Raw genomic sequence first — 23156 nt, 5'->3', positions numbered from 1 at the left:
GGGAACAAATTCATTGTTCCTATGATTTCACAGATGAACTTTGTTTAAATACTTCCTGCTTCCTGTACTTAGGAAAAAGATTTTCTCAGTATACCCTCCACTGTCGCCTCCACTAGGATTACAAGCTTGGACTAAGATTACTTTGAGCTGAAGTGAGAAAGGTTAATATACAATTAGCACAAGTGACAACTTGGTCAGTCACATTGTTTTAGAGAATAGTGATTGTTTAAGATAATAGTGATTGTTTTAGAGAATAGTGATTGTTTTAGAAAATAGTGATTGTTTTAGAGAATAGTGATTGTTTTAGATAATAGTGATTGTTTTAGATAATAGTGATTGTTTTAGAGAATAGTGATTGTTTTAGAAACTATTGACTGCATTATTTCTGTATATTCTGCTACTAGGGGTGCCCCTCTGTAAAACATTTGATAACTTGTATATGGAACACTTGTTTATATGTTAATCTATAATCATAATTAGGCCAACCATGTAGAAGAGTTGATACAAACATCCAGTCATACTAAACTATATGGATAAAACTAATATTTTTACATCTCTGGGTAGTCATCATGCTTCGTCTGTTGTTGTCCGCCGTCTGCAAACCTCCGTATGCCATCCTTTGTGCATAACTTGCATTCAATCCTTATATTTATATTTTTTGATATTTTGTACAATATTTTGTCTTTGACAAATAGGGACTTGTGCAAGTCTACCACAGAACTTACCGAAATGTACGTCATCACAAAAAATATAAATATAAGGATTGAATAAAGTTATGTTGAGGTGTATGGGGGTATAAACCTCAATAGGTCTTGAGACAAATTTATTATGAACTGCAAAGTAGGGACTTGTGCAAGTCTACCACAGAACTTACCAAATATATGTCATCACTCTTCGTCTACATATGGTTAATACTTTTAGGATTTCTTTCGTTAACAAACTTAATAGCGAATTAAAACAAATATTAGTTTTAAAGGAATTTATTTCATATAAATATGATCACTTTTGAAAAGGAATTAAAAAAAAATATAGTCTAAGCTCGACAAATGTATTCCTACGCCGGACTTGATATAGTTCATTGAAAAATGACTCGAGTTAATTGTGGAAGGTTCATTGAGTCTGAATTGAGTGGAAATATAAATATTAATAATTGATTATACACATGTAGTAAGAAAACAGATTTTAACTACTGGTGTTAATTGTCTGTGGTTTTATTTTGTGTTAATTTATTATCTATTCTTTGTATTAATGGTTTACATTGAATATGTTACAGGGACCATCAAATTGTACAACATTTATCACAAACTGGGACCATCATATTTTATGCCATATACATGTATATTTTTCTCATTATTTTGCAAATTTTAAGGGCTCATAACATTGTGCATGATCAGTATTTGTTTTTAATGGCTAGAACACCAAATATTCATGTAAAAAGTCTAAATTAAATGTCCATTATTCTGCTTACTTTTATCCAATTTGTGTGGTTTTTTTTGTAAAGTTCCTGTTCATACAGAAAAGAGATACGTATTGATTCTTGATGAATATATTCAGTTTTAAATTGTATACTTGCCCAATGTCCACCAGTTGCTGCTTTCGGATAAATGTATAGAAACAGTACTAGTTTATTAATATACCTGTTCCACTGTTTACAGATAAATACAAGCAGTGTTATCTACATCCCTGGTGTTTTACAGCCAGGGTTATGTTATATTAAAAGTTACCCTGATTTGTTTCTAAATGTTCAACGTAAGCATTGTACAAAGGTTTTACAACATTATTACTTGTTTTCCTTCCCATTTTGTCTATGTGTGGATGTGGTACACAGTAAACACGTTTATATGTGTGGATGTGGTACACAGAAAACAGGTGTTTATATGTGTGGATGTGGTACACAGTAAACACGTTTATATGTGTGGATGTGGTACACAGAAAACAGGTGTTTATATGTGTGGATGTGGTACACAGTAAACAAGTTTATATGTGTGGACACGATACACAGAAAACACGTGTTTATATGTGTGGATGTGGTACACAGTAAACACGTTTATATGTGTGGACACGGTACACAGAAAACATGTGTTTATATGTGTGGACACGGTACACAGAAAACATGTGTTTATATGTGTGGACACGGTACACAGAAAACACGTGTTTATATGTGTGGATGTGGTACACAGTAAACACGTTTATATGTGTGGACACGATACACAGAAAACACGTGTTTATATGTGTGGACACGGTACACAGAAAACACATGTCTATATGTGTGGACACGGTACACAGAAAACATGTGTTTATATGTGTGGATGTGGTACACAGTAAACACGTTTATATGTGTGGACACGGTACACAGAAAACACGTGTTTATATGTGTGGAGACGGTACACTGTAAACACGTGTTTATATGTGTGGACACAGTACACAGAAAACAGGTGTTTATATATGTGGGCGTGGTACACAGTAAACAGGTTTATATGTGTGGACACGATACACAGGAAACACGTGTTTATATGTATGGACACGGTACACAGAAAACACGTGTTTATATGTGTGGACACGGTACACAGAAAACACATGTTTATATGTGTGGACACGATACACAGAAAACACGTGTTTATATGTGTGGACACGGTACACAGAAAACACGTGTTTATATGTGTGGACACGGTACACAGAAAACAGGTGTTTATATGTGTGGACACGGTACACAGAAAACACGTGTTTATATGTGTGGAGACGGTACACAGAAAACATGTGTTTATATGTGTGGACACGGTACACAGAAAACACGTGTTTATATGTGTGGAGACGGTACACCGAAAACATGTGTTTATATGTGTGGACACGGTACACAGAAAACACGTGTTTATATGTGTGGAAACGGTACACAGAAAACATGTGTTTATATGTGTGGACACGGTACACAGAAAACATGTGTTTATATGTGTGGACACGGTACACAGAAAACACATGTTTATATGTGTGGGCGTGGTACACAGAAAACACATGTTTATATGTGTGGGCGTGGTACACAGAAAACAGGTGTTTATATGTGTGGACACGGTACACCGAAAACAAGTGTTTATATGTGTGGACATGGTACACAGAAAACAGGTGTTTATATGTGTGGACACGGTACACAGTAAACAGGTGTTTATATGTGTGGGCGTGGTACACAGAAAACACGTGTTTATATGTGTGGACACGGTTCACAGTAAACATGTGTTTATATGTGTGGGCGTGGTACACAGAAAACACGTGTTTATATGTGTGGAGACGGTACACAGTAAACACGTGTTTATATGTGTGGATGTGGTACACAGAAAACACGTGTTTATATGTGTGGAGACGGTACACCGAAAACATGTGTTTATATGTGTGGACACGGTACACAGAAAACACGTGTTTATATGTGTGGACACGGTACACAGAAAACACGTGCTTATATGTGTGGACACAGTACATAGAAAACAGGTGTTTATATGTGTGGACACGGTACACAGAAAACAGGTGTTTATATGTATGGACACGGTACACAGTAAACAGGTGTTTATATGTGTGGGCATGGTACACAGAAAACACGTGTTTATATGTGTGGACACGGTTCACAGTAAACATGTGTTTATATGTGTGGACACGGTACACAGAAAACACGTGTTTATATGTATGGACACGGTACACAGTAAACAGGTGTTTATATGTGTGGACACGGTACACAGTAAACACGTGTTTATATGTGTGGACACGGTACACAGTAAACACGTGTTTATATGTGTGGACACAGTACACAGAAAACAGGTGTTTATATGTGTGGGCGTGGAACACAGAAAACACGTGTTTATATGTGTGGACATGGTTCACAGTAAACAAGTGTTTATATGTGTGGACACGGTACACCGAAAAACAGGTGTTTATATGTGTGGACACAGTACACAGAAAACAGGTGTTTATATGTGTGGACACGGTACACAGTAAACACGTGTTTATATGTGTGGACACGGTACACAGAAAACAGGTGTTTATATGTATGGACACGGTACACAGTAAACAGGTGTTTATATGTGTGGGCATGGTACACAGAAAACACGTGTTTATATGTGTGGACACGGTTCACAGTAAACATGTGTTTATATGTGTGGACACGGTACACAGAAAACACGTGTTTATATGTATGGACACGGTACACAGTAAACAGGTGTTTATATGTGTGGACACGGTACACAGTAAACACGTGTTTATATGTGTGGACACGGTACACAGTAAACACGTGTTTATATGTGTGGACACAGTACACAGAAAACAGGTGTTTATATGTGTGGGCGTGGAACACAGAAAACACGTGTTTATATGTGTGGACATGGTTCACAGTAAACAAGTGTTTATATGTGTGGACACGGTACACCGAAAAACAGGTGTTTATATGTGTGGACACAGTACACAGAAAACAGGTGTTTATATGTGTGGACACGGTACACAGTAAACACGTGTTTATATGTGTGGACACAGTACACAGAAAACAGGTGTTTATATGTGTGGACACGGTACACAGAAAACAGGTGTTTATATGTGTGGGCGTGGTACACAGAAAACACGTGTTTATATGTGTGGACACGGTTCACAGAAAACATGTGTTTATATGTGTGGACACAGTATATAGAAAACACGTTTATATATGTGGACACGGTACACAGTAAACACGTGTTTATATGTGTGGACACAGTAAACAGGTGTTTATATGTATGGACATGGTACACAGTAAACAGGTGTTTATATGTGTGGACACGGTACACAGTAAACAGGTGTTTATATGTGTGGACACGGTACACAGTAAACACGTGTTTATATGTGTGGACACGGTACACAGAAAACACGTGTTTATATGTATGGACACGGTACACAGAAAACACGTGTTTATATGTGTGGGCGTGGTACACAGAAAACACGTGTTTATATGTGTGGACACGGTTCACAGTAAACATGTGTTTATATGTGTGGACACGGTACACAGAAAACACGTGTTTATATGTGTGGACACGGTTCACAGAAAACAGGTGTTTATATGTATGGATAGGTTAAACAGAAGTTTGTATATGTTATATAATGTGTGGAAGTTCACTAGAAATATTGGCCTCCATATTATCATTCAATTATACAATGTGATGTAATGCATGAAATGATACTGGTACTTAGCTTTGATACAGATAGGTATCACATGTCGCCATTAAACAATGCTGGCTTACAAGTTACTTATGTTTATCTGTTAGATTACTGGGGGAAATGTGTTTTTAGCTCAAATTGCCCTACGCCTGTGGTTCATGGTCTGGCCGTAAACAATCCTTGTGTATATCGTTATTTCTTGAGAGAAATACTGAAGGATGTTTCTCCAACTCCACAGTAAGGTTCATCTTGTCCCTAAGTTGTGACCATTTAATTTTGAGTGTGTTTGGGAACACAAAATGGCTGACATGCGGCAATCTTGGATTTTGACAGTTTAAGTTTGTTATTGCTATTTCATAAGAAGTACATGTACTGGAAGGATATTTCTTAAAATTGATATGTAATTTCCTCTTGGTCTCTAGATGTGTATACAATTTTTAAGACTGATTGGAAAACTTTGAATCTCGACTTTTGAAGTTAGATAGCTCTACAGTATTTCTTTATAGATCTTTCTTCAATTCCATACCCTAAGTAGGCTTGCCTTGGTCTCTAGATGTTCATGTTTAATTTTGAGAGTGATCCGAAAACAAGATGGTCTACAGGTGACCATTTTGAATATTACATTCTCTCTCTATTTCTCAAAGGGTGTTACGTGAATCCTCTTCAAATTTCTTAAAAAGAGGAAAGATGAGGCAGGAAGTCTTCCATAGATCCGATAAAGATTATTCAATGGTGGGCACAAAGATCCCTCTGAAGTCTCTTGTTCATTCATATATGGTTCTAAAGCAGAAACTCTGTAAGTCCCTGCAGACCAGCCAAATAGCCTAATCCCAGTGATGTTTATATTAATTAGTCCACCACAGTGAAGAAATATGTGCTTCTAGGCTTGGATAGGTGTAGGTAGTTAAAGGTTGTAGTGTTGGTGAGTTTTAGTACAGACACCGAATTAATACATCGTCACAAGTGCCTTTTCAAAACACATGCATTATTCATCAGTGATATTCAACAACGACAAAAATGGGCTTTTTATGTATAAATCCTGATCAAACCATTAATTAATACTCGGAGCCTTAACATTCCTAATGATGGCCTTGACATTGATATGTGGACATTTGATTTTTATTTAAATGACTTGTGTAACCTATATGTGTACATCTATAGCATAATGTATTAATTTGTTATCTACGTGTAGAATGTTAAGTTTATGAAAGTGAAGACGATAGGTTTTGTTTATCAACTGTTTAACTTGTAAAGAGGAAAGAATAAACTTAATTTATCACAACAAAAACATGTATCGTTTTATGTGTTACACAAAATTATAGGGAAAATACTGCAAACTGAAGTAATCTTCAACAATTCAAACTAATATCCTGTATATTGTGAGGGGGCATTCTTCGTGAAATCAAAAGAAAGGGAGACAATTACAGGGACATTAATTTTCACTTCCTACGAGTGTTTGACGTGGTCCTCCAAGTGTCGTCCTGGATTATCCCCAGTAAATCCTTCCTACTGCCGCGAGAGGCCAGATAGGGAGACGGGAATGCATGTAGAGGGACAGGGTCATCCATCTGTAACTGTCAGGGCTTTCTATCGGGTTTACCAATACTGGTATTGGTGTTGGGGAGAATCGGGTTAATATTTACAGTACTGGTATTGGTGTTGGGGAGAATCAGGTTTATATTACAGTACTGGTATTGGTGTTGGGGAGATACAGGTTTACCAGTACTGGTATTGGTGTTGGGGATAAACAGGTTTATATTTACAGTACTGGTATTGGTGTTGGGGAGAATCAGGTTTGTATTTACAGTACTGGTATTGGTGTTGGGGAGATACAGGTTTACCAGTACTGGTATTGGTGTTGGGGATAAACAGGTTTATATTACAGTACTGGTATTGGTGTTGGGGAGAATCAGGTTTATATTTACAGTACTGGTATTGGTGTTGGGGAGAATCAGGTTTATATTTACAGTACTGGTATTGGTGTTGGGGAGATACAGGTTTACCAGTACTGGTATTGGTGTTGGGGAGATACAGGTTTACCAGTACTGGTATTGGTGTTGGGGATAAACAGGTTTATATTACAGTACTGGTATTGGTGTTGGGGAGAATCAGGTTTATATTTACAGTACTGGTATTGGTGTTGGGGAGAATCAGGTTTATATTTACAGTACTGGTATTGGTGTTGGGGAGAAGCAGGTTTATATTACAGTACTGGTATTGGTGTTGGGGATAAACAGGTTTATATTTACAGTACTGGTATTGGTGTTGGGGAGATACAGGTTTATATTACAGTACTGGTATTGGTGTTGGGGAGAAACAGGTTTATATTAACAGTACTGGTATTGGTGTTGGGGAGATACAGGTTTACCAGTACTGGTATTGGTGTTGGGGAAATCGGGTTAATATTTACAGTACTGGTATTGGTGTTGGGGAGAATCAGGTTTATATTACAGTACTGGTATTGGTGTTGGGGAGAATCAGGTTTATATTTACAGTACTGGTATTGGTGTTGGGGAGAATCAGGTTTATATTTACAGTACTGGTATTGGTGTTGGGGAGATACAGGTTTACCAGTACTGGTATTGGTGTTGGGGAGAATCGGGTTAATATTTACAGTACTGGTATTGGTGTTGGGGAGAATCAGGTTTATATTACAGTACTGGTATTGGTGTTGGGGAGAATCAGGTTTATTAGCTCACCTGCCCGAAGGGCAAGTGAGCTTATGCCATGGTGCGGCGTCCGTCGTCCGTCCGTCCGTCCGGCCGTCCGGCCGTCCGGCGTCAACTTTTTCATTTAAACAACTTCTTCTCAATAACCAAGAGACCCAGGAACTTCATATTGGGCCTGTAGCATACTGGGATGAAGGGCTACCAAGTTTGTTCAAATAATTGACCTTGACCTTCATTCAAGGTCACATGGGTCAAATAGGCTATAATCTTCAAACGACTTCTTCTCCATAAACAAGAGGTCCAGGGACTTGATATTGGGTCTGTAGCATGCTGGGATGAAGGGCTACTAAGTTTGTTAAAATAAATGACCTTGACCTTCATTCAAGGTCACATGGGTCAAATAGGCTATAATCTTCAAACGACTTCTTCTCAATAACCAAGAGGCCAAGGGACTTGATATTGAGCCTGTAGCTTGCTGGGGTGAAGGACTACCAAGTTTGTTCAAATAAATGACCTTGACCTTCATTCAAGGTCACACTGGTCAAATAGGCTATAATCTTCAAACGACTTCTTCTCAATAACCAAGAGGCCCAGGAACTTGATATTGGGCCTGTAGCATGCTTGGGTGAACGGCTACAAAGTTTGTTCAAATAAATGACCTTGACCTTCATTCAAGGTCACATTTGTCAAATAGGCTATAATCTTCAAACGACTTCTTCTCAATAACCAAGCGGCCCATGGACTTGATATTGGGTCTGTAGCAAGCTGGGATGAAGGGCTACAAAGTTTATTCAAATAAATGACCTTGACCTTCATTAAAGGTCACATGGGTCAAATAGGCTATATTCTTCAAATGACTTCTTCTTAATAACCAAGAGGCCCAGGGACTTGATATTGGGCCTGTAGCATGCTGGGGTGAAGGGCAACAAAGTTTGTTCAAATGAATGACCCTTGACCTACATTTAAGGTCACAGGGGTGAAATCGGCTTAAATCTGTAAACAATAATTTTGCGATAGCCAAGAGCCTCCTAGACCAGATATTTGGCCAATAAAATGCTGGAATGAAGGACTAGAAAATTTATTAATATGAATAAACCTAGCTTACTATGATAATCAGCATAGTATATGTAGAAATGACCTCAATCAACTTCAAAGTTGCAGTAGAGCCAGGTGAGCGATACAGGCCCATTGGGCCTCTTGTATTACAGTACTGGTATTGGTGTTGGGGAGATACAGGTTTACCAGTACTGGTTTTGGTGTTGGGGAGAATCAGGTTTATATTTACAGTACTGGTATTGGTGTTGGGGAGAATCAGGTTTATATTACAGTACTGGTATTGGTGTTGGGGATAAACAGGTTTATATTTACAGTACTGGTATTGGTGTTGGGGAGATACAGGTTTATATTACAGTACTGGTATTGGTGTTGGGGAGAAGCAGGTTTATATTTACAGTACTGGTATTGGTGTTGGGGAGAATCAGGTTTATATTTACAGTACTGGTATTGGTGTTGGGGATAAACAGGTTTATATTTACAGTACTGGTATTGGTGTTGGGGAGAAGCAGGTTTATATTTACAGTACTGGTATTGGTGTTGGGGAGAATCAGGTTTATATTTACAGTACTGGTATTGGTGTTGGGGAGAAGCAGGTTTATATTTACAGTACTGGTATTGGTGTTGGGGAGAATCAGGTTTATATTTACAGTACTGGTATTGGTGTTGGGGAGAATCCGGTTTATATTACAGTACTGGTATTGGTGTTGGGGATAAACAGGTTTATATTACAGTACTGGTATTGGTGTTGGGGAGAATCAACATTATAGAGATGGAGTGGCTCTGTGGCTCCTAGCTACATGTTTTTATGAAACTAAATGGAAAAGACTGCGCTTAAAAAAAATTGGAACGTTTATTCTCTTTTGTTTTCAACAATGCAAGTTCGATATCTTAATTTAACATTCACAGTCATTCCTCCATAGCTGATAACGTTTTAATTACAGAGTTAACCCCCATAGCTGATAACATCTTAATTACAGAGTTAACCCCCATAGCTGATAACGTTTTAATTACAGAGTTAACCCCCATAGCTGATAACGTTTTAATTACAGAGTTAACCTCCATAGCTGATAACTTTTGAATTACATAGTTAACCCCCATAGCTGATAACTTTTGAATTACAGAGTTAACCCCATAGCTGATAACGTTTTAATTACATAGTTAACCCCCATAGCTGATAACTTTTGAATTACAGAGTTAACCCCCATAGCTGATAACGTTTTAATTACATAGTTAACCCCCATAGCTGATAACGTTTTAATTACAGAGTTAACCCCCATAGCTGATAACTTTTGAATTACAGAGTTAACCCCCATAGCTGATAACGTTTTAATTACAGAGTTAACCCCCATAGCTGATAACGTTTTAATTACAGAGTTAACCCCCATAGCTGATAACTTTTGAATTACATAGTTAACCCCCATAGCTGATAACTTTTGAATTACAGAGTTAACCTCCATAGCTGATAACTTTTGAATTACATAGTTAACCCCCATAGCTGATAACTTTTGAATTACATAGTTAACCTCCATAGCTGATAACTTTTGAATTACATAGTTAACCCCCATAGCTGATAACATTCAATTACATAGTTAACCCCCATAGCTGATAACTTTTGAATTACAGAGTTAACCTCCATAGCTGATAACTTTTGAATTACATAGTTAACCCCCATAGCTGGTAACGTTTTAATTACAGAGTTAACCCCCATAGCTGGTAACGTTTGAATTACAGAAACCATTGTACATTGTATTACATATTGCCAATCCATGTAACAAGTTTTAACGTTTCAATATTTAGACCTGAAATGCTTGTAAAATTTCTTTGTTCCACATATATGAAATAAGAGAGATTATCCACATATTAAGAAACGAGAGTCATCTAGCTGTATACCATTGATGCTCTAGTTATTTCTAATTTGATTGAGTGTTTTTAATCACACAATCTAAAAATTAAAATATGGGTATATGGGGTTACCTTGATGGCAGTCCCTCCTAATATAAAACAAAGAAGAGAGACTACCCTTTCAATTAAATCCAACACACAATTATTGAGAATAATTTTACCCAATTTCTGATAACACTACGAAGATTAAAATAAATTATTGAATAAAAAATATCAGTATTTTATCAATAAAATTCCAAGTATTACAATCAAAAGCCTTTTCAATATTGACGATTCAATTAATTCCAGATAGATTATTTTCTTGTATATAAAGCGTTTTACATGTTTTTGTTATTATCTAAGTCTTTTTTTTTTTTTTTTTTTTTAGTATGTTATAATCATGTATTTTCAGTGTGTAGGAATGTCAGGAATTTTTAATGTAATGTTGTTACTTCTCTTTACTGTATTGTAAAAACTTGAAAAACTATAAAATACATACAGATTTATACATGTGAAAAAAAAATCTTTGAATAAATTATTTGCATTATCAACTTTAGGCTATTTCAAATTAGATGTAAATATATACACTATATAAGATATTACTTCAAGCCGTTGTGGAATAATTCATTTATTCAGAATTCATTTAATCCTCTTCCCCATTTATTTTAATGGATAAAATCGCTTACTGATATTAAGAAATTATTTTAATAGAAGAACTTAATTTGTAATATAAAGAAATGAATTGATATACATGTAGATACGCCTATATTGTAGACAATGATATCAAACATTATTAATATTATAATAAAAATCATTAGTTTGGGTTTAAACATATTTTACTGCAAAAGATTTAACAAAGGATTGGGCACAAGTTATTGCCACTTGTATAATCGCCCTTTCCGCAACAATGGACACAATTTATAAAAGAGTATGCAATTTTTAAACATACTGTAGAAACAGTATACATGGACATACATTCAATTAATTAGAGAAAAAAAAGGGATAAAGAGAAAGAGAGGGGGGTGGAGGCATTAGATACTAATTCATTTACTGATATTAATTCATATTAATAAAGAAGTAGTATATATCAATATTAAACTATTTATTAACATTAATACTTAATTAGAAATCTACGTCTTGTAGACAATCTACTGTATCAAATTAATATTAATACTAGTCTGTAAGCTAATGTCTCTTCTTTCCACACGGCTTGTCATTGCATATTTACAGTAATATTTATAGGCAGAGTCACAAGAAATGATTCTTGGTCTATTCTGTTTTGAATTAATTTAAGATACGTTACATGTAGGCCTAAAGGAAACAAAAATGTTGAAGAAAAAGGGACGAAATGCATCGGCAACTACAACGTTCATGGTGAGCGTCGAGAAAGGCCGTGTGTTTTGGAGAAGAGTTGTCTCCCTTGCTGAGCATGCGCAAAAGTGAGGGCACCTTGGATACGTCAAAACACTTTATCTTGCAGTCAGTAGGCAGACATAGGAAGGAGTAAACTTTTCTGTTGACACATACAGAGAATTCTCCGAAAATGCCCGTCACATCGACGATGCAGCGTCCGATGACGGAGCTGATCGATGAACTGAAGGCCAAGATCGCCCTCCTTGGTAAGACCGTTTGTTTGTAAAAAAAAAGAAAAGAAATAGAAATCTAGATCTATGTCGCTACAGCACAGATCACAGAACGGCACATAAACTAATAGTATCCTTCTTTGATAATGAAAGTCCTTCATGCGATATATATTTTGATTTTGCGTTTGATGATCTGCGTTGAAATATTTTATGTGGGCCTGATTTCAACCACAATTTTCAAATATTATTTGAACACAGGGCGACAGGCTTTTGCAATATTCTAACAGTAACAGAGTAAATCGAGATACATCATTGCATACGAACATGGCATTGTCATATCAATTCTTCTTTACCTCAATACCCTTGCTTTTTATATAGGCCTATATCTCAATATTTACTGTCTGTATTTCTGTGATTTGAGTATTCGTGTACAGCCTAGATGCGTGTAATATGACTGAGCTAGATGTCTTTGACAGTTGATAACTATCATTAGCCCGAGTTTACCCTGAACAGACATGATGTCAAAGCTATAGGAAACTCTGGCTACAACCTCACGAATATGTCTTCATGTGGAATTCCATTTCTATGAAACGCACAGACATGTTAAATTTATACACTTACTACATTTGAGGTATTCCGACCTGATCGTTTTATTAATCTCATGGCTAGATTTTAGAATAAGATTAAGTTAAACTAAATAAGTACATCATATTTTGTTTACATCTGTGTATTTACATGTTGCTATTGTCTTCCTGTTTTATATTAATCAATTTCCTGCTTTCCAGAGGGCGATCGAAAGGCTTACTACGAAACCTCTCAGTATGCAATGAAAAAGAACAGAGAGAACATTTTAACGCTTCGTCGTGAAAACAAGGAAGTGAGGAAGAAGCTCAGTGACTCCTTGTGTGTAGGTTGACATTTAAGTTCATTAAATAATCAATTGCCATAAAAATTTTAATAGATTATCTATAATTTATTCACCGGGTTTTGATTATTTCTGTTTAAAATGTTAATACCTATACTTAAGCAGATATGATAATGGATTCTTTTCTTTTATTAACAGCAAGACCATCATGTGATTAACAAAGCATTTGGGGATCGTCCTGTAGAGAAAGCTGCCATGAAGAATAAAACTGGAAGGGTGAGTAGAGAATAACTCTGGATGTTTAATCTGCATGCGATGTATTTTACGAAATAAAAGTTCATAAAGTAATTGATTAAATGATTTATCTGAACTGGCTTAATTCTTGTTGCAGCAAGCCATCACGATCATGGACCACAAAGTGTGTGACACTGTCAAGCGCCTCAACAATCTGCGCCACCAAACAGCTTCCAAACAAAAGAGAGTTGAGACGCTACAGACTAAGTATGAACAGATGGTACAGGATAGTTCTGAGGCCGTGGCTACAGACAAGGGTGAATCTGCTGACGCCCAGGTACTGACTGTATGACAGGTGTAAATACATGTGTACTGGCATAGACATATACAACAGCAAAATGTGAACTGCTTCATAATCAATTAAAAGCCATAAATTACTCTTTAAAATGTTAATGGTTGTTTTCAGACAATGCGGTACTTGGAGAACAGTTATGATAAGACTAGTCTTAAGATTGATGAGGCCATGCATCTAAAACGAATTTATGAGGACATCAAGAAGAAGCTGGAAGTGGTAGGTTTTTCATTACAAGATTAACAATTTACTTACCTTCATTTCCTGTGTATTGCCCGCTTGGGGGTATAGCCTGTGTGATGTAAATTCAGGCATTTTTTATGCTTTTGTAAAATAAATTCCAGATAGCCCACACTGGTAGATTGCCCGCATAGCTCATGGGCAATATGCAGGAAATTACAGTATATGTTTAAAAATGCAAACAAAATGTCCTTTTAATTTTGCATACTTCAAAGTCTGATTTATGCCATTGTGTCAAATTCAATTGAAAATATATTCTGATAACTGCCTGGTATATCAAAATGAAACAAAATGTATTACAAGTGTCTGAGAATTTTGAATTAAGATTATAAATATTTTTAAAACAAAAGGTAAACTCTAAAAGAAGAAAGCATTGATTTTGACTCTTTGTATAGGAAGCTGAGAAATTCCCATGTGTACTTGATGCCATGGAAGCAGAGATCCGCAGCACAAGAAGTGAACTTAAGGAACTCAAGGCTATGCACGATGATGCCCAGATCTCAAAAGAGGCTGCCCAGGCAGAATTGGCAAAGAATGAAAAAGTGGTCTACACAGAGAGGAAACAACGCGAGATAGAACTACAGAAAATGAAGAAGGAAGCAGAGGATAAGAAGATACAACACGAGAGGATTGAGCGCAGAATTGTAAGTTTTCTTACACCTATCATTTATATCCATCAAATATTTACACATATCAGTTATATCCATCAAATATTTAGACTTATCAGTTATATCCATCAAATATTTACACCTATCAGTTATATCCATCAAATATTTACACCTATCAGTTATATCCATCAAATATTTACACCTATCAGTTATATCCATCAAATTTTTACACCTATCAGTTATATCCATTAAATATTTTGGCTGCATCTGATAATTCTAGTTACAAATATGTATACTGCTAACAGCATCAGTTGAAACTTTGTTATATTTTGGTATTACAGGCCCAGAGGGGGTCTATCCAGGCTGATGACATTAACCCCCAGGAGAAACAGGCCCTTCAGGGAGAGGAACAGCAGCAGAAGATCTCTTCGTATGAAGAGGCCTTCCGACACATCAAGGAGGCCACTGGTGTGTCTGACACTATGGTAAGTCACTCATCACAGACGATTCAACACTTTAAATTCTTATGATCATTGTTGGCCTGAAATATTGGTTTAGTTTACAGTTTAAATGCATTTTACAATTGTTGAAACTTTATACATTGTACAGGAAGTGGTCCATCGGTTTGAGGGCCAAGGAGCCACTACCAAACACCTAGAAGATCTCAAGAATCAGAATGAAAAGTCCATCACAAGGCTGCGTGAGGATAAGGAGAAACTTCAGCAGGAGTTTGAGGAGATGAAGTACTCTGGAGATGCTAAATTATCCAGGTAAGAGAGATTTATTTGTGCTATGAGTGCCAGTCATATTGATGTTTTACAGTAGACAAAGGTAATGGACAATAAAATTATGGTAGACATCAGACACACTAAAGATTTTCTGTAAAATGTAACAGTGGACAGAGAATGCTGGAGGAGTTCCAGGCCCAGCTACAGAAGGAGGAGACCCGACAGGAAGAGACCGAGGAGACACTTCACAGGAACAGCACCATCATGGTGTCTGTCAAGGCTGGTGTGGAGCACCTGACTGACAAACTACACCACCTGAAGGCAGTAAGTCATAAATACACCATCTCGTGGCAGTAAGTCATAAACTACACCATCTCATGGCTATAACTCATAAACTACACCATCTCATAGCAGTAAGTCATAAACTACACCATCTCATGGCAGTAAGTCATAAACTACACCATCTCATGGCTATAAGTCATAAACTACACCATCTCATGGCAGTAAGTCATAAATACACCATCTCGTGGCAGTAAGTCATAAACTACACCATCTCATAGCAGTAATTAAGTCATAAACTACACCATCTCATGGCTATAAGTCATAAACTACACCATCTCATGGCAGTAAGTCATAAACTACACCATCTCATAGCAGTAAGTCATAAACTACACCATCTCATGGCAGTAAGTCATAAACTACACCATCTCATGGCTATAAGTCATAAACTACACCATCTCATGGCAGTAAGTCATAAACTACACCATCTCATGGCAGTAAGTCATAAACTACACCATCTCATCAGCCTTCGACACTAACGGTAGACCTGGTGCCCGAGTCCACCAAAATATTTGGAGGTCTCCAAAAACTGCACTTACCTGGAGACCGTCGGGCACTGAGATTTTTACATTGAGGTGTTCTTAAAATGTAGGAATTTTTAGTAAAATGTACCCAAAAAGTTATCGATTTAATTTCAATATTCGTCAGTCGTTTATACCCATGTGTTGCACGCATGTAAAACTGCACTTGTGTACTCCCGTCTTTCCGGTCGCCAGAGTATTTGGAACGCTTGTAATTTTAGACAATAAACTAGTACTATTTCAAGCGTCTATATGACCAAGGTAAGTCGGCGCGAAGCGAAAGTGACCTTCACTTGCATTGACATAGGGTAAACAACACACGTACATACAGAGATGCATCGGTGGTTGGGGCTGTCGCCTCCTCCGAAAAAAGCCAAGACATCGAAGGAACGACGGGTTCAACAGCATCAATACGAGAAAGAAAAGAAAGTTCCAGAACTCCTGGCAAACACAGTTTAATTAGTTGGGCTACGACGATGTACACATGTACTGTACACTGTGTCGTAAACATGGAGAAACCGGGTCGTTTACTACAGGAGGAGGAGGATAAACTGGCCAATAACCAGGACCTTATTGAACTTCAACGGAAGTCTTTTAAACTTCTTATGGAAATGATATAATAAAATATTTGAACAAATGAAATAAGTTTCTTTTTTGTATAATTTTTTTGTTGTTGAAAATGTGGGCTCCAAGATTCTGTGGAGGGCACCAAGAATTTAAGTATCAGGAGACCGTTGGTCTCCAAGGCCTGGAAAGTTAGTGTCAAAGGCTGCTCATGGCAGTAAGTCATAAACTACACCATCTCATGGCAGTAAGTCATAAACTACAACATCTCATGGCAGTAAGTCATAAACTACACCATCTCATGGCTATAAGTCATAAACTACACCATCTCATAGCTGTAAGTCATAAACTACACCATCTCATGGCTATAAGTCATAAACTACACCATCTCATGGCTATAAGTCATAAACTACACCATCTCTTAGCAGTAAGTCATAAACTACACCATCTCACGGCAGTAAGTCATAAACTACACCATCTCATGGCAGTAAGTCATAAACTACACCATCTCATGGCTATAAGTCATAAACTACACCATCTCATGGCAGTAAGTCATAAACTACACTATATCTTGGCTGTAAGTCATAAACTACACCATCTTATGGTTATAAGTCATAAACTACACCATCTCATGGCTGTAAGTCATAAACTACACCATCTCATAGCTGTAAGTCATAAACTACACTATATCATGGCAATACGTCACAGACTTTTAAATAATCACAGTATATTATATACATTACTTTGTAGAACAAAGGACATGTACCAACAGCACAGATTGCGCCCACATCAGATGAATATGTCCTGGACCAGTTATCTCTGTGTGAGGAGAAACTTCTAAAACTGCTGGAGGAACTGGATGGCAAGGAGATCAATGAAATCACCAAGCAGATGGAGGAGGAAGAGGTATGCAGTGAAGGGGTACTCATGAGGGGTCTAATGCTCAGTCAGTAGGGGATGTTCAGTCAGTAGGAGACACTCAGTCAGTAGGGGACACTCAGTCAGTAGGGGATGTTCAGTCAGTAGGGGATGTTCAGTCAGTAGGGGATGTTCAGTCAGTAGGGGACACTCAGTCAGTAGGGGATGTTCAGTCAGTAGGGGACACTCAGTCAGTAGGGGATGTTCAGTTAGTAGGGGACACTCAGTCAGTAGGGGATGTTCAGTCAGTAGGGGGATGTTCAGTCAGTAGGGGACACTCAGTCAGTAGGGGACACTCAGTCAGTAGGGGATGTTCAGTCAGTAGGGGATGTTCAGTCAGTAGGGGATGTTCAGCAGTAGGGGATGTTCAGTCAGTAGAGGATGTTCAGTCAGTAGGGGATGTTCAGTCAGTAGGGGACACTCAGTCAGTAGGGGATGTTCAGTCAGTAGGGGATGTTCAGTCAGTAGGGGACACTCAGTCAGTAGGCGATGTTCAGTCAGTAGGCGATGTTCAGTCAGTAGGGGATGTTCAGTCAGTAGGGGACGTTCAGTCAGTAGGGGACGTTCAGTCAGTAGGGGATGTTCAGTCAGTAGGGGATGTTCAGTCAGTAGGGGGATGTTCAGTCAGTAGGGGATGTTCAGTCAGTAGGGGGATGTTCAGTCAGTAGGGGATGTTCAGTCAGTAGGGGATGTTCAGTCAGTAGGGGATGTTCAGTCAGTAGGGGATGTTCAGTCAGTAGGGGACACTCAGTCAGTAGGGGATGTTCAGTCAGTGGGGGATGTTCAGTCAGTGGGGGATGTTCAGTCAGTGGGGGATGTTCAGTCAGTAGGGGACGTTCAGTCAGTAGGGGACACTCAGTCAGTAGGGGATGATCAGTCAGTAGGGGATGTTCAGTCAGTAGGGGATGTTCAGTCAGTAGGGGACACTCAGTCAGTAGGGGATGTTCAGTCAGTAGGGGATGTTCAGTCAGGGGATGTTCAGTCAGTAGGGGACACTCAGTCAGTAGGGGACACTCCATCAGTAGGGGACACTCCATCAGTAGGGGATGTTCAGTCAGTAAGGGACACTCCATCAGTAGGGGATGTTCAGTCAGTAAGGGACACTCCATCAGTAGGGTGCATTCCATCAGAAGAGGACACTGTCTGCTTTTGAAAATTGAATATTAGTTATTCTATAATTGATTACATATTAAATCAAAAGTGACTGTCTTATGTGCAAGTTTTACAGCAGAATATATTTTGTTCTAGTTCCATGCTAGTATGGAAGGGAAACTGCCACAATACAACACAAGAGTTAAGTTGCCCCAGAAAGAACGGGATATGGGATTTGATGGTAAGTTTTTTCTTGATTTTCTTAGCCTGCCTATTAACAGCTAGTGTGAAGTTAACTAAAGCCTGCCTAATAATAGCTAGTGTGAACTAACCATCATAGTACAATTGTACATCCATGATATATCATCACTCATGTAACTGCAGGAACCTGGCATATACTAACAATAAATTACTGCTAACATTCTCTAACATTCTCTAACATTCTATAACAGTGAATCGAGTTTGCAATGATGTTATAGACAAATTTTTATAATAAATGTATGAATTTGTGTGGTTGTGCTATGAATGGGCCGATACTTAATAATGTATCAATTTGTGTGGATTCACTATGAAGATATGGACTAATATCTAATAATACATGTATTTATTTGTGTGATTTTGCTATAAAGACATTACGCGAACCCTTTACGGAGGATGTAAGTTATTACACAGGGTTTACTGCCTTGCTACCCTCACAGTAAGGATATCCTCTCTTCTCTGCCCCCATGTCAGGTTGTCTGGGTTGTACTCGGAGGTACGAGTAGAGGAATCCTAAGTAAATCAGACTGCCATGTTGGGTTGTGTCGAGAGGGTATCCGAGCCTGGCAACAGATGGACATTCAGTTGCCCTGGTTACCAGGTTGTTCATCTGTCCTCCTGGTGGTTGCTGGGCTCCAACCCACTTGGATCATATTCAGTCACACAACTATTTATGCGTGCCCATTATATACCGTGACTTTTTATTTTGAGTGGATTATTTTTGATTGGCTGAATGTTGATTTTGATTTTTTGATCACGATTGCTGTGTTATTCCGTAAACACACCCATATCATATTCCTGCATATATAATACCTGGTACATCATTTCACTTAATGTGACATTATAAAATGACAATAAAATGTTGTAATGATGAAGACAAGGAATATAGAGACTTAGAGTCAAGATAATTTCAAAAATTACACGGAAATGCATATTTTCTAGGATATTGTTAATTAAATCTTAATCATGTGATAAAAAGATCTTTCCATTTCACACAAGATTATGAAAATTGTCAGAAACTCTTGAATTGTATAATAAATCTCATGAAACAGAAACTTCAGTTAGATCATATTATATGCATGAAATATGTACCTTTGCTTTATCTTTGCTAAACAAATTAAGCATCTATCCACTTGTCATATACATGTCACTTAAATTATATACCTATGTACAGCCTTGTATACAGGTCACGTATCACTGACCCATGTATAGCCTGGTATACAGGTCACGTATCACTGACCCATGTACAGCCTGGTATACAGGTCACGTATCACTGACCCTATTAACCAACTCCAGGTCACGTATCACTGACCCATGTACAACCTTGTATACAGGTCACGTATCACTGACCCATGTACAGCCTGGTATACAGGTCACGTATCACTGACCCTATTAACCAACTCCAGGTCACGTATCACTGACCCATGTACAACCTTGTATACAGGTCACATATCACTGACCCATGTACAGCCTCGTATGCAGGCCGCACATCACTGACCCATTGAACCAACTCCAGGCCATGTATCACTGCCCCATTGAACCAACTCCAGGCCATGTATCACTGACTCATTGAACCAACTCCAGGCCATGTATCACTGCCCCATTGAACCAACTCCAGGCCATGTATCACTGCCCCATTGAACCAACTCCAGGTCATGTATCACTGCCCCATTGAACCAACTCCAGGTCATGTATCACTGCCCTATTGAACCAACTACAGACCATGTATCACTGACCCATTGAACCAACTCCAGGCCATGTATCACTGACCCATTGAACCAACTACAGGCCATGTATCACTGACCCATTGAACCAACTACAGGTCATGTATCACTGCCCCATTGAACCAACTCCAGGTCATGTATCACTGCCCCATTGAACCAACTACAGACCATGTATCACTGACCCATTGAACCAACTACAGGCCATGTATCACTGACCCATTGAACCAACAACAGACCAACTACAGACCATGTATCACTGACCCATTGAACCAACTACAGACCATGTATCACTGACCCATTGAACCAACTACAGACCATGTATCACTGACCCATTGAACCAACTCCAGGCCATGTATCACTGCCCCATTGAACCAACTCCGGGCCATGTATCACGCCCCCAATTAACCAACTACAGGCCATGTATCACTGACCCATTGAACCAGCTCCAGGACATGTATCACTGCCCCATTGAACCAACTCCAGGCCATGTATCACTGCCCCATTGAACCAACTACAGGACATGTATCACTGACCCATTGAACCAACTCCAGGACATGTATCACTGCCCCATTGAACCAACTCCAAGCCATGTAACACTGACCCATTGAACCAACTCCAGGCCACGTATCACTGCCCCATTGAACCAACTCCAGGTCATGTATCACTCACCCATTGACCTGACCTAATACCTCTTGCATTGCCCATTGCATTATGTCATAATCCAGACATCGTCTATAAACGTGCCCTAATGATCAGTGATCACCATATAGAAATATAAATGAAGCGATCAAGTAATATATGTTGATCAGTTTTACTACACCTACTAACACTGCCTGAGAATGTTATTGACGTCTTTCCCTCAGAAAGATCTGGTACGATTTGATTACAATGAGATTATTGGAAAAGGTTGAAATAAATGCTAATGACACATGATAAGTGAAATCTGCCATCCCAACTTTAGTGAGACAACACTTGATGTTAATTAACCAAGATTTGTGTGTTTATCCCCAGACTAAAGTCTGTATGAGTTATCCAAAATGGTCTGTTAATAAATCATGTTTTAATTACCTTCAGATGAAGATGACAGTGGTGATGATGATGGTGATGTTCCGGGCCGCACCGCAATTAAGAAACAATCACAATTTATTGTTGATTCCAAGACAAAACGACGCACCACAAAGAAGAAGAAGAAGATGAAGTAATATGTGTATAAGGAGATTGTGACTTGCAGAAATGTGAATACAACTGACACATGGACACTACAACTGACACAGGGACACTACAATTGACACATGGACGCTTTGACTGACACATGGACGCTACGACTGACACATGGACACTACAACTGACACATGGACACTACAACTGACATATGGACACTTCAACTGACACGTGGACACTACAACTGACACGTGGACACTACAACTGACACATGGACACTACAACTGACACATGGACACTACAACTGACATATATGGATAGAAAAGACTTGTATGTAAACAACCGACTCATATGGACAGACTTGTATGGATAGAACAGACTTGCATGGATATGACCCAACTTGTTTGGATACGAATGACTTGTTTGGATATAACCTGACTTGTTTGTATACGACTGACTTGTTTGTATATGACTGACTTGTTTGTATATGACTGACTTGTTTGTATACGACTGACTTGTTTGTATACGACTGACTTGTTTGTATACGACTGACTTGTTTGTATACGACTGACTTGTTTGGCTAATGATAAGACTAACTCCACACTGGTACAAAAAGACCTACATGTCCCTCCAACAGTACATTCATGATGCAGTGTCAGCTATCACTGTAGTTAACAGAAGGATACTGAAGAGCCAGCCAAACCAGTGTGAGACAAAAGACTGTGTTACAATGTAGATATTATCTGTTCTCTACCTATTGTTTGTCCTCATTGTTGAGGTTACAAATTAACAAATTTAAAAAAAAACATATTTATTTGACTTTCATTGTAGTTCCTGAAGTTATACTATCATGGCAATCAGAGATTTTATTTCCTGGCAATGGATACTGCCATGACTGATTGTATAGTTGTACAGCCTGTCTATAATACAGATTAACTATATAAGTGCTGCTTTGTAATCATGCCAGTTTAAAAATTTCACATTAAACTTCACAGCATTCCTTTATTACCTAGATTTTGAAGTTTAAAGGTTAAAGTCAGGAATTAATAAACAGACGTTTATCTTACGGTATTGTTTGTGTTGTTTATAACATGTGTTGTTTATAACATGTGTTGTTAGATCTGTTTATCTTCAAATATAATCTTTGTTAAATTAAATCACAAATATACAACACAAAATGTGATCTTATTCACAGGGTCTCCT

General features: G+C 38.1%; 2 protein-coding genes and 1 long non-coding RNA gene across 6 annotated transcripts; all 3 read left to right on the top strand.

Moving 5' to 3' along the window:
• The first annotated feature begins 3297 nt into the window (after nt 1-3297).
• Nucleotides 3298-6448, top strand: LOC117344404. 4 transcript variants are annotated; one of them, XM_033907155.1, is made up of 4 exons: nt 3298-3801; nt 3947-4306; nt 4452-4910; nt 5055-6448. In XM_033907155.1, the coding sequence occupies exons 1-4, from the start codon at nt 3314-3316 to the stop codon at nt 5077-5079; spliced, it is 1332 nt and encodes a 443-aa protein (XP_033763046.1). In that variant the 5' UTR covers nt 3298-3313; the 3' UTR covers nt 5080-6448. The 4 variants fall into 4 exon arrangements, with proteins under 4 accessions (XP_033763046.1, XP_033763052.1, XP_033763042.1 ...); XM_033907151.1 differs by having other exon boundaries at nt 3299-3801; nt 4452-6448; XM_033907161.1 differs by having other exon boundaries at nt 3298-4306; nt 4452-6448.
• A 5743-nt stretch (nt 6449-12191) lies between these two features.
• Nucleotides 12192-23019, top strand: LOC117344386 (coiled-coil domain-containing protein 151-like). Its single transcript, XM_033907135.1, has 12 exons — nt 12192-12385; nt 13135-13256; nt 13413-13490; nt 13606-13785; nt 13915-14019; nt 14436-14684; nt 14990-15133; nt 15258-15418; nt 15544-15700; nt 17551-17706; nt 18967-19051; nt 21867-23019. Exons 1-12 carry the CDS (start codon nt 12310-12312, stop codon nt 21992-21994), a joined length of 1641 nt encoding a protein of 546 aa, XP_033763026.1. The 5' UTR covers nt 12192-12309; the 3' UTR covers nt 21995-23019.
• Nucleotides 19058-21536, top strand: LOC117344397. Its single transcript, XR_004536174.1, has 2 exons — nt 19058-20440; nt 20475-21536. It is a non-coding gene; the product is annotated as an uncharacterized LOC117344397 (long non-coding RNA).
• Nucleotides 23020-23156: the final 137 nt, after the last annotated feature.

This window comes from Pecten maximus, chromosome 2 (genome assembly GCF_902652985.1).
Source record: "Pecten maximus chromosome 2, xPecMax1.1, whole genome shotgun sequence".
NCBI lineage: Eukaryota > Metazoa > Mollusca > Bivalvia > Pectinida > Pectinidae > Pecten > Pecten maximus.
This window is presented reverse-complemented; position numbering and strand designations above follow the sequence as displayed.

Excerpts from the sequence above, each read along its gene's own strand:
- LOC117344404 (XM_033907151.1), top strand. The coding sequence starts at position 3,314 with ATGTGGTACACAGAAAACACGTGTTTATATGTGTGGAGACGGTACACC. Across the intron at positions 3,802-3,946 it reads ACACAGTACACAGAAAACAG|GTGTTTATATGTGTGGACAC; the intron begins GTGTTTATATGT and ends CACAGAAAACAG. Across the intron at positions 4,307-4,451 it reads ACACAGTACACAGAAAACAG|GTGTTTATATGTGTGGACAC; the intron begins GTGTTTATATGT and ends CACAGAAAACAG.
- LOC117344386 (XM_033907135.1), top strand. The coding sequence starts at position 12,310 with ATGCCCGTCACATCGACGATGCAGCGTCCGATGACGGAGCTGATCGAT. Across the intron at positions 13,786-13,914 it reads GTGAATCTGCTGACGCCCAG|ACAATGCGGTACTTGGAGAA; the intron begins GTACTGACTGTA and ends GGTTGTTTTCAG. Across the intron at positions 19,052-21,866 it reads ACGGGATATGGGATTTGATG|ATGAAGATGACAGTGGTGAT; the intron begins GTAAGTTTTTTC and ends AATTACCTTCAG.